The sequence below is a fragment of the Atta colombica genome, unplaced genomic scaffold, assembly GCF_001594045.1.
Source record: "Atta colombica isolate Treedump-2 unplaced genomic scaffold, Acol1.0 scaffold14, whole genome shotgun sequence".
Taxonomy (NCBI): Eukaryota; Metazoa; Arthropoda; class Insecta; order Hymenoptera; family Formicidae; genus Atta; species Atta colombica.
In genome coordinates this window covers 827,910-841,003 of record NW_017259228.1, presented here as the reverse complement: position 1 = coordinate 841,003, position 13,094 = coordinate 827,910, and the positions used below count along the sequence as shown (strand labels likewise).

The 13,094-nt window shown below is 30.8% G+C and overlaps 1 protein-coding gene and 1 pseudogene across 1 annotated transcript in view; both read right to left on the bottom strand.

Moving 5' to 3' along the window:
- LOC108684749 (basigin) overlaps window positions 1-13,094 on the bottom strand; it is a 17,789-nt gene that overhangs the window by 2,472 nt on the left and 2,223 nt on the right. The window contains exon 2 of the mRNA XM_018189215.1: window positions 933-1,196. Coding sequence (XP_018044704.1) covers window positions 933-1,196 — 264 coding nt within the window. The remainder of the gene's footprint in view (window positions 1-932; window positions 1,197-13,094) is intronic.
- On the bottom strand, window positions 10,343-11,066 carry LOC108684750 (annotated as a pseudogene).

The following is a 13,094-nucleotide window of genomic DNA, read 5'->3' as shown; positions in this document are numbered from 1 at the left end:
TGACGTAAGACATAATGATTATCTTAGATTATCTTATAAGAAAGACATATGATTAATATAATAATAATATAATAATAACGATTTTTTCATAAGAACTTCATGTATATATAATTCGATTCTATACAACAATGGATTATTAATTATTTATAAATACAAGGTCGATTTGAAGTCTATAATAATGAGATTATATATTATTATTATGTAATCAATATAAACCTTTCATGTTCTTAGTGCTTGCCTGTAGATGATAATTAACGTTACCAGTTTTAATATGCTCGATGAATAGTGCAATAAATATTCATGAATTGGTCAGAGAATACATTGAAAAGAAAAGTGAATAAAATAATAATTGTACATGCAATAAAGCAATAACTGGGAATTTATTCGAGAATTTTTATTCAGTTATCAGATATTATCACATGTTGTGAAAAGATTTCAGATATAGGCCACGTATCTTCGTAGAGGTGTAAATACTTGACTTATTAATTTAACCGATAATCAATATTTAGCTGTTTATCAAATTCGATCAATCTACAATACATATGTAACAAACTGATAATAAAATATTGATACTCGTTTTCATCAATGTAGATCGATTTTAATTTTGATTAAACTTATAATCTTCATCTTTTTTTAAAGTTCTAAGAATTAGAAAAAGATAAAGAGTAAATTCAACAGAGATTAAAGTCACATTGATGAGAAGGAGCATAAATCTATGTGTAAGTGTAATAGCGAAATATACTAATCTTCTTAATGGAAACAGTGATAAAAGCGCGTCACATTGTCGCGGAGAGAGAAAAATGCTGACGTAAATGTGTACAGAGTGTTGAAAAAACTTTATATTAGTAGAATTTTTTGACTGACAGACTTTTTAGACGATTAGAGTATTATTTATCAAAATAATGACATATACGTCTCATAAACAACATTACCAAAGTATAATGACAGGTGGAAAGACTCCGGACTATCGGAGGTGCATTTGTAATCTCCTTCATGACTCTCAGTCGCCTGGGATGCCGAGAGCTTGCTGCTGCCGGCATCGGTCTTTGAAAAGACAACTAGCTGACCACTGGACAACTCAGGTTCCAACGTCTGACCATTCCTGGTCCATCTAACGAGATCATCGTCCTTCAAATCGCTGCATTCGATGTTCCAAGGTTGTCCCTCGCGCACGATCGTCGGCCCCGTATATTGCACTTTTATTGAAAAAAAAAAAATACCATTCAAATTTATTAATTTACAAGTTAAAACTGTGACAAAATAATTTTATTTTTAATTTAATTAAATCGATGTATCAATCAAATAAATTTGCAAGTTTTCTTTATAAAATTAGGAATAGCAAACAAAAAAATTGCTTAAATATCTTAAATTAGAAATGAAAAAAAAAACAGATCTTTTTACTTTGGAGAAAAACGTCAAATAAAAAATGAGTTTCTTTCTGTAAAATCGTTTCTAACTATAATAATACAGAATTATAAACAATGTATAGAATTAATTTTTTTTATCTTTAAATTGTTTAATAAATTTAAATTATATCGTTAAATAATAGATATCTTATTCCGATTTTAAAAGCTAATTAAGCAACAGTCCATTCTATCAACAAATAATACTTCATTAATAAAATTGACACTGTTTTGTTGTATACTGGTTATAATTGTATGTATTCTAAATTTTAAATTTATTGAGGCAATGTTCCGATATAATATTTATTCAAAAAGAATTGAAGATATTTCGATGAACGTTGTCTCTCTAATTTAAATTTAAAATATATATAAGTACAACAAAATCAGCGTTAATTCAATAACAATATGAAACTTTTATTTAATTTTTTAAAATCGGAGTACTGTATAAAATATCGTTCAAATAATCATAAATAGTAATATATATAATAATGCATGGGATCACTGTCACTTTAATCATACTATATTTTTACTTTTTATAGTTATTTTTACACAAAAATTTTTTGGATGCAATTGAATTCTAGAATAATAATATTAAAATTGTCAAATGTTCCAAAAAAATATATCTAGGCTCATATCTAGATAAAAAATTTTCAGAGCCTAATCTTTTTTTTATTATTTTCATCTCAACTCTAAATTGGTCTTATACATCATTTTTATTGAGAAAGAAAATGTTCAAATTTATTTAAAGTCAGGGAAGTATGAAGAACTGTGATGATGATGTAATAATTCTGTCTTTATATTTAATTAAATCAATTTATCAGGCAAAATAAGTCAATTATTAATCAATATAAGTCAATTTATCAATATAAGTCAATATTAATCAATAGTCAATTTATCTGTTAAATTCCTGTCATAAAAATTCATAAAAAATTTAGAAATGGCAAAGAAAATCATTGCCAAGTTATTTTAAATTAATCTTTAGCAATTAGCACAACGAAATGAAATATAGAATTATAAATTTAGAAATTTAAAGTTTTTCATAATAAAGATAACGAGCGATAACGAGATAAAGATAACATGTTCTTATAAATTGTGCTAAATATATAATTACATCTCTCTTTATAGTAAAAAAAAAACCATTGCAAGTTCGCCGTTTCAAAGAAAATTCATTACCTCTACATGATTAAAGAAGTTACAGTCACGCAGAGTAAAATTGATATTCGCGTAAATGGTTAACCTTGCACGACGACCCTCGAAAGTAAGTAATTGTATTTAGTTCGCGTTGGATAAAAGACAGAATAAAGTGCCGAAAAGTCTTTATCGATAAGTGCACCATTACTTTAGCAATTTTTGTAACCATTGTAATTCCGCAGTTCTGTGTTCAGATAATATTGATCAAATTTTATTCAGAGTAATAGTTAACCGTTTTTTTTGTTTTAGTCAAATCTGTCAATATTTCGATTCTCAAGTCAAAGGAAGATCGACCAATTCATTTCTGTTTAAATTGAAAATTTCAAAACTCGCAACATTGTACCTGCAGCGCGGATCGATAGATGTTGAACTCTGAAAAACTTATGTGAAAGACGTGCAGAAAATAGGTGTGGCAGAAATATATTTGTTCTTGTCTCGAATGCGAGAGAGAACGATCTGAAATATCGATCGTTCGCAGGCAGGGAACGCGTGTTTACGCATGTTTACATTTCAAGGTGTTTGGTGCGAGAACGGTTTCTCTTGGCTCTTAGCCGGTGTGACCGTACAAACTATCGATCGCATGTATATAATCAGTTAATTATTTTCACGAGTATACCGCATAACAATGTACAACCGGAATTTTTTCACAAGACAATTAGTGACAATTTAGCTAATTGCTCTCAGCAATATTTATGAACAACTGCTGCTCGCAAGTTTTGTGAATAAATTACTTTTATGAATTATTACCTCGGACAACATGTAAGCACGCATAAAGAAATTAATTTTATATCAATTACAGCTTTGTACGAAATTTTATTTTAATTATTTGATATTTGAATTATAGATGGAAGGAACTGATTTTGCTAGATACAGATCTGAAAATAATTTTGTTTACCATCAAAATAATTATGTAGGACGCTCAAGCTAATTATTAGAAAATTATTTTAGTAATCTAAAACAAAATTATTTTCAGATTTATCTAGCTAAAATTTTTAGATACGCACTTCAGCAAAAGCATTCTTTCCGCACGTGCTTTGTCATTTTCATGAAGTTGTTCTTTCATAATTTATTATCAAAATCTTGTCAAATTCAGTTTCTAAACAATTTATTTATTTATTTATTACGCGATACTGAAAATAAATATTATTACATTTGGAAGAAAGATTAATTTTACATTCTATTTATCGCATAAGAACGTAGAAAAGATTAATTTCTATTGGTTTTTTTTTTCGTTTTCTCGTTGCTAAAATTTCTTGTTGATTCCTTGTTCAAATTAAATTATAAGTACATAGTAATATTTATATAAGCAATATTTATAATTTTATATAAATAATATTTATATGGAGACACGGTAGTGTCTTGATGCTAAGTTAAGCGACACTATCATGCCTTTAAGTGAATCGGCAAGTTGTGTCAGATTAAGATTAACAGAGCTCAATAACGGTTGTTCCAAGTTTTAAATAATTTAATATAATATACACAGATCGAGGGACGGCAACTCGAATGAGATTCTACTTTCGGTAACAGAAATGTCATGCGTTGATGAATCAGCAGAATTATATCAATGTGATGACGTACGCGTATGTGTCACAGTAGTTTCACAATGATAAATAGTGACAAGGCACGGTCTGGCATAGCCAGTAAGAATATAACTCAGAACGCAAATCGTTATTTTCGAGTCACGGCATGATAGCTGTAGTCAAAATAAATATTGACGGCGTCATTAACGTCAATCGAATAGATTAAGGCAAAATTCATCTTGATTGAAGACACACACACTTGATTCAACTAATAACTGACACGTGAATGTCAGAGAAGTATCTAATAAATGAAGAAAAATTCCGAGAGCAAATCGTTCAACGAATTCTATTGTTTCATCAATTCAATTATTTTCATCGAAAAGATTACTCGCAGCCGCATTCAACGTCCATTTTAATTTTTACAGAGTTTAAAAACAAATAATATTTTAATATTTCAGAAGCTTTTCTCTATAAACTTGTGTAGTGATAAAAATAAAATTGAATACGTTTCGAAAAATTAGATTCTTAGAAAATAAAAAATAATCATATAACAATTGTTAGAGTAATCATTAATAAATTCAGACATTATTAATTTTTAATTTGGATATATCTGATCGCATGATTTTTCTTTCAGACTTGAATTATATTGTTTAAATCTATTATATTTCAGTTCATTTGTACATCAAAAAGTTACGAAGACTATGAAGTTCGATGCTTTAAGTCAATATTCGTACATATCGCACGTCATTTGATTTCCGTAAATCAATTCTTCGTGTTCATAATAAATCTTCTCGGTTGCTTTTATATCTGAACGAATACAGTCCATCATAGTCACAGATCGTAAGTGATAACCAAATCATAATGTGTTTTGCTGACTATGAGCTAATATTAATTCCTGTTATTGAATACTTCAGTTGTTCGTTCAGTTGATCGCGACTAAATATTCTGATTTTTTTCCTTTGTTCTTCCAAAGCAAAATCCAGTGGAATCCGATGACAGAGAGGGAAATTGTCTCGATTGTCCGGCGGACTGACATGTTCAAATGTGAATTGGCGGGGCATAGTAACTCCGAGAAAATCAATAAACTACGAATGTTATTTTAAGCCCGCTTTCACGATGGCACCACGCAGCTGAAAATCCGCACACAAGGTTCACGAGCTAGAAGATAAAATATCTGTCGATTGAAACGTCGAAGGATCTAAACAGACTTTTTATTCATTGCAAATAAGAATTCTCACTTTTCACAATTCAGTCAGACGTTAAGCGTTTGTTAAGCTCGAATAGAAAGGATCGAATAGAAAGAATTTCGAGAAAGAATCGTGCGTGACGCGATTCTGGAATAAAACGATTGAATTTTAGGTGAATGACATTTCAGGCGAGTTGAGTTCTACCATCGAAGGACGTATCCTTCGAATGTATAGACAATTCGCATTCTAAACGCGTGACTGTATCAGGCGCAGCTTGCACGCGAAGAATTCTCACTGGAAAGAAAAACTGATAGCCTGATAATTCCTGTACTTTTGTTTTCAGAGATATTTTTCGCATTCCGTTTTATCTTGCGCTTGTCTGCCGTTAATTATGAATGAACGAATACTCGCGAAACGAAAACATGTCTCTTTCTCAGCTTGCAACCATCTCGATTTTGCTGGCCGAAATTCCATATCACACAGTGTTGCATTTTTGAGTGGGATAATCAAGGCAACATGTGACACACTTTCAGAGTATATATATTCCTAGACTCGCCTTCTCGTTTTAAGAGACATAATCTTGAACATGGCCTCTTCTGTGTTCCGAACACGTCGCGAAATTATGGGATTCGTTACGTTGAAAATCGTAAAAATAGATGCATCCTTGCAGGATGAGACATAAGTGTTTCTCATCTGGTGTTCAAGAATAGAGACGTGATGGCTAGATATCGTGAGCTGGTCAGAAGAGTTATTACGAAAATAAATTAATATGCTAAAAATGCTATCTCTTGAATAAAATTTGTAATAGTATATTTTCGAGGATAAAATAAAAATGAAATTTATTAATTCTTGAATAATAAGAAAAAGTAAAATAAGAGCTATTAGATATTAGGAGAGGATTATGAGAAGGACGTGCTAATATTCTCAATATTCTTAATTTTATTTTTTTTTTATATTACTTCTTATCATTCTTAAATGTAACGAGTGTATATCCTTATTCCATTTATATATTTCATTAATTCTTGTCAATCAATACTTAATCTTCCGGAGTCGAAATCTGTAACATAATTTTATTTGGATCTGGAAGATTCATTTAATTTATGTTTGTTAATTAAATAACACTAATTAATTTAAGGAATTAAAATGACATAACTCGTGAGAAAAAGAATAACTGCTAAGTTTTTTATTTTAATAAGAATCCAAATTTACAGATGTAACATAAAGAAAATTGAATTGTTTGACATCTTTGGCAAAGATATATAATTCTGTTAGTTCCGAAGAATAAGATTCGAAAATTCTTGTCAACTACTGGGTCAAGTTTGTTGACCTCCTTTAATCCTCCGACTTCTTCCGAGTATCATCCAAGATGCAGAGCACTAACAGTCTTTCAAAGATGTGCGCGAATTCTGTAAGGTCTACAGCTTGACCTTGGATTTATCTTGCGCGCTTTTTACGCTCGCAGTATCTTCGCTTTCTTTCTTTTCAACGCCCGAATGTATATTTATCTTAATATATCAATCTAAGACAATATCTTAATATATCAATTTGTAAGTTGTTCATTCAGAATAGCCTAAAGAGAATCCAAAAAGTTTGTAATTCCGTTTATTAATTTTTTTAACAAGAATAGTCTCAATTTGTGTGCGTTTTATTAAATGCGCTTAACTCTCATTTGGCCCAGAAACTTGCTATATTTATTATTTTTTATATATTTATCTTATTTCAAGTGTAAAAATTTTTGAAGATTTCAAGCATCGCAAACAAACTTCTTAGTCTAATTATAAAGTGTTCACGTGGGAAATCGCGGTGATCATGTTTTTCAATGCCGATTCCGACTCGATTCGGGATATTATAATTCGCTGTGTCTCGCGGTTTATAAATGTAAAAATAGACAGGCCACGCAAGCTATTCAGAGTTAACTTTTTAGTGTTCTCATGCTTCTGGCACAAACACAGATAAGCAGTCAGAGGCAAAGGCGACATTCGTTCAATGCATTTTCCTTCCAACGTTAATGTCCGCGCGTCGTGTATATCAGGGCTAATATCTATAATGATCCCTTTGGCGGACAGATACCAGATATGGGTTACCATTCGCGGGAAACGAGTCGAGTTTTCTGGGTGAACGGAAAACAGGGTCGATCGTTGCACAACGAAAGTCATCGCGGCGCACGAATAGTTCACCATCGTCGTCATCCTCCACCTCGACCCGGTCGCGTATCCACCGCGTGACGCGCGGCTCTCGCTTTTCACATCGCGATTTCCCTAGATATACATTTATTTTTCCACACAGTATATTATCACACAGGGATTTCTGAGATATTCCTTAAGCTTTTCAGCATAATGCTCGAGAAAACAATCATTGTAATTGAATTTTTTTACATCAATCTTAAATGAGAACTAAAATATGTTTATTTCATTCAGAAGTAGTCTACAATCACAATTCCAGACAATAAAGTTTGAAATCAGAATATAAAACATCTTCAAAAGTATATTATACGTATTTTTTAACAAAATGAAAAATTATGAAAAAATTATAATTTTTTAATATTATATTTGAAAGGAATACAAAAGTTTGGCAATTATTTAGAATCAAAAAATTATTTATCAGAAGAAAACATGTTTTTAAAAAATAACTGAAATAAAATGAGAAAAATTTCATTTAAACTATAAAATGTAAACATTATTTCGTATCTATATATTCATTTTTACAAAAAGTATAAATTTTAAATTTCAATCTTTGCAGGGATTATAATACATTATTATATGAAAAGAACGATTTTGTCGAACTATCAAAATCGAACTATCAAAATAATTATGTAGGAAATTCAATACTGTAAACAAATTTAACATTCTAACAATCAACTCAGATAACGTCTTACATATTTATTTTAATAATTCAAACATATTGTTTTTAGATCTGTATCTAGCTAAATTTTTAGATAATTAAGGAAAACTGTTTTTTTCATAAGACATCTTTTAGACTGATCTTGCAAAGATATCTTTGACACTTTTAAATATGTATCCTGAAGAGAGAGAGAGAGAGAGAGAGAGAGAGAGAGAGAGAAAGAGCTAATAAAACTTCGGAATGATTATTTACTAATTCTATTGATAATAGAGTTTCGAAGCTTCACTAGGGTCCCCTCAGGAAGACCTCAGAGCGTATTAATGCAATTGTCGCAATCATTCGTTATGAAACATCACGATATACTTTACACTACTACGAACGCATATATGCGGAATCGGATACGAGTTATACGACAGAGACATTCAAACCTTGGCAACCTCGCGAGTTCTTCTTCGTTGTGAAAGTATGATGACGTGCCCAGTTGCTGCCGCATCGATTATATTATTATCATCGATAAAAAAGGAAAGAAAAACGCTCTTCGTCTCCAATTAGAAAAAGGTTAGAAAAAGATCCAACAAGATAATCCCATCAATATAGGAGCAAAGAAGATCTAAGAAATTCTTTTATTCTTTTCTCAAGCTTCACTTTTTATATTTTTTTAAAGAAATGTTTAATGAAAATGATTAACATGTCGCTTATTTGCCATAACAACGATATATAATTAAAAAATTGTAATTCTTACAGAAAAAAAGAAAAAATATAGTTTAAAAGAATATACATTTACTAGAATATAACTAAAAATATACTTCTATAATTAATTATTACATCAAAAATTGTATTTCAAAATTAATGTTACAAAATTCTAATGATTTAAAACCTTCATTTTCTGGAAATCTTTGTTTTTAAGTTGTAACAAATGCGAATAATATATTCTTCGTGTCAAAAACATCATACATTAGATGACAAATGTTCTTTTATATGCTAAAGATAGTTAATGATTGGACATTAAAAATCAAGTGTTCTAACAAAATTATCTAACAGAAATATTTGAAAAACACTAAGTGATAATGTAACTTTAAATACCAAACGCCGATCGATGCATGCATAATTAACACTCTAAAATATTAATATTCAACAGATTGATGCCAAGTTAACAATCGTAAATAGAAATAATGTGAGAGTCGATATGAGAGATATTATTATTTCAGTCATCATTTACCACAGAATATCTGTTATTATATATTCTATTATTATTATTAACGTAACTACTATTATTAACATAACAGCTACGCTATATTATGTTATATAATTCTATCCTATTATTAAATTATGAAGAAATTAAATTATGAAGAAACAATTATGAAGAAACATGGAATAATGAAATTACGAATTTCCAAGTTATCGAATTCTGAGAAATAAAGATCGATTAAAATTATGCCAAAGGAGTGTATATGATGGACTTGCGATGGGCGCAGCATGCCGTGACTCGCGAGGATGCACAGTTGCAGCATTATCGACTAAACTTTTTTAGAACGCGTCCCGTCAGTGTCGATAACTCTCATTAAAGCGACCTAGAAAGCGATGCCTTGCCGCGAGATATTCAACAAACCGCAAATTACGTTAATAAACGCCCCGCGTTGACGCCTCCGCATGAAAACTTTCTGTTGAATCTCATTGTTAAAATTTCAAATGCGCCGCTGTGACACGCGAAGAAATCTATTGATATATCCGTCGTACGTTTACTTAAAGATCGTTCTTTATACTTCAAAGGTAATTTAAAACCATCTTTTTACACCTCAAAACGCGGAGATAAAAAGCTCCTAAAGAAATATTTCTTTTATCTTCTTCCTTCTTTAAGTGAAAGTAAACTCTCTCTCAAACGAAACATATTCCGAGACAGTGTAGAATATGGTAGCTTATAGATACATGTATTTAAATAAATATGTAACAAATAACGATATTGAACTGTCATTAAGAGTTACAAAGGCTGCATACTGGAATTTTAAATCCACACCATGTTGTTAATATTAATTACCTTTACCTAATATGGTAAGAATTATGTAGACATCGCATGATATTAAATCCATATACTAATAGTTTAGAATGTGAAAAAAACATGTTCTTTTTGAAGAATGTTTTTCACTTTTTATCTAATTATTAAGTGACTTATAGATATGAAGTATAGAGAATAGGAGGCCGAACTAGGTTTTGAAAAGTGTGGTCAAAATCAGGTTTCTGAATTGGTATTGGTGATGCTCAGTAGGCGGCGCTCAAATCGCAAAACTCCTCTCATATACGCTTACGCGCACATAACCTAAGAATAGAGACGTTATTCTTTACGACATCATGCTCTAACAGTAACGGGAAAACGCAAATTGTTATTAAAACATGGAACATTCTTCATGTAAAATAAAAGAATGGTATGGTTAAAGTCACTAGATTAACAAAGTTCCTCGATGAGAAAATTTACTGAATTAACATTTGGAGTCAAAATGGCGTCGAACTGCTATCCCAATCTGATTCTGTTAAAAGATCGGAAATCCATACAGGAGTCTGAAAAAGGAAGAACCTGATTCTGTTATCGAAAATATCTGGTTGCTGTGTTGAAAATTGCAAAAACCGCAGCAAAAAAGGCTGAAGTTTTGAATAACCATACATCACGGGGCCAAAATGGCGGCAGTTCGCGGAACTTTGTTAATCTAATGACTATAGGTGTGGTGGAACGAAAGCGACATCTCGATTGAACTAATTCAGGTAGCCACTTTTGATCACGCTTTTTGACGGCTTCGTCCATGTAGTTCGGCCTCCTATTCTTTATACTTCATGCTTATAGATTTGCGTACACATGCTCGGACCATTCCGGAAGCACACTATCAGCACTATTGCGGCTTTAGTTATAAAGTTCAGCAGAGAAAGCAGTTCAAATGTTGTAAAATTCTTCGATATGATTGATTTAAACATGAAAAGAATTTTTTCTTTGAGTTTATTCTGAAAATATGATAGTTGTGGGATAACATATTTTAAGGAATTTTAATGTAAATTTCTCTTATTCATTAATAAAATTACAATAAAATATAAAATAAATTGATTAATTTTACTGAAATGCATAGTAAAAATCTTTAAAATATTGTACCACAACTATTATATGGTATTTTCAGAGTAAATTTTAAAAGATAATTCTCTCTGTGTACATTTAGATCCATAAGGAATCAAAGACTAGAAGTAATCATATTAAAGAATTTTACAACAATTGCGAAGTTGCTTTCTCAGCTAAATACAATCATTGGCCTTATATACATTTCTCATACAAGCACACCAATATTGAATCAATATCTCAGAAACGTTGAATCGTAACATTACGAATATTGCATCAACATCGTGAAATAGGTATAGATTTGATATCTGAGATACTTTTGAAATATCTGATAGGTAATCTACTATACTATATATATTTTATGTATTTATTTTGTGTATCTGTATCTATATCATTTTAAAAATATCTTACTCATCACAGCTATGGAGAGAGAGAAAAGAAAGATCTATTGTCATTCATTTTCGCACGTTTAATGTGCGATTACGTGTTACATTTTGTGTGTGATCAACACGTGTTACACGAAAATCAAACTTTCGATTTCATCGCAGAAGTTTCTTCAAGGCGAAACCTCAAATGCTCTCCTCGAATTGTGGGTATTTCGTTCTAATAGACACATCGAGGGATAGAATCGTAAATATTACTGGCCTGCGAAGAAAGATCGTAGAAAATCCGCTGTATACATGTGTCCGTAAACACGAACCGCACAAAGTTTTCAGTTTACGGCTCGAAATCATATCGAAAAAGCAAATACTCGATGCATATATCAGTTTAACATCCTTACGTGATAAAACTATAAATGTTATCTCCGTATAAACAAAAAAATATCTATTGCGTAAAAGACTGATTTATACCTGCATTTTCATTTGTCTCGGAATGTTTGTCTTCCTTTAACTTTAATTATTCAATTAATTTTATCACGATAATAATTAGAATGAGGAGATTCAGACTACAGGTTTTTACGGAGAGGTGAAACTAAAAGTTACTCTGTTAAATCAATAAAATTCAATAAATAATTGCACAAAGGTACTTCAATGTTCATCAAATAGGTAAAAAATAAATTAAACTAAGATTAAAGTTAATCTACGTTGGTAGAAATTGGTTTAAAAGATCCTCAAAACTTCCAAGAGTTCAGGCAGTTCCAAACAATGCTGTATCAAAACGTCATTGAGTAAACTACGAAAATCGTGCAGTTATTATATTATCGTCGAACGAGCAATCTTATTATATTATCGTCGAACGAGCAATCTAATCTACGGACAAAATCCACATGATAGAGATACAAAGACTGTAAAATAAAATGTACTTGAGATAACAAATATTGTGATTTCTCTCTGCAATCACGTAACACGTCTGTTGTCTTCAGGTTAAGCAGGAGCTTATAATCCACGTCGTGCTCAATAAAAACGCGACCGAAGAAAATGTTCCATTTTCGTATCTAGAACCGTAGGCCCGATATTCTCATTGTACATTCAGCGCTAGACTTTGTCTTTTTCCTCTTTCTCGTACATATCGTGCAAGTTCAGATGTGAAATAGAAGAGTAACGATCGATAACAATCGATCGTATTTAATCTCGAATAAATAAAGCTTCATCTTCTTCAACAATTCAATTCAACTTCTCAATAGGAGTATCTGAAAAGTCGCGTATACTATACGCGACTGTTATATTTAAAGAAAAGGATATACTAGTGGCAACCATATAGTGGTGACAACTACATAACATATAGTTTTATATCTACAAGCATATATTATGAACTTTATATATATATGTATATGTATAACTATAAGTGTGTGTGTGTGTGTATATATATATATATATATATATATATATATATATATATACGCGCGCGCGCGAGTGTG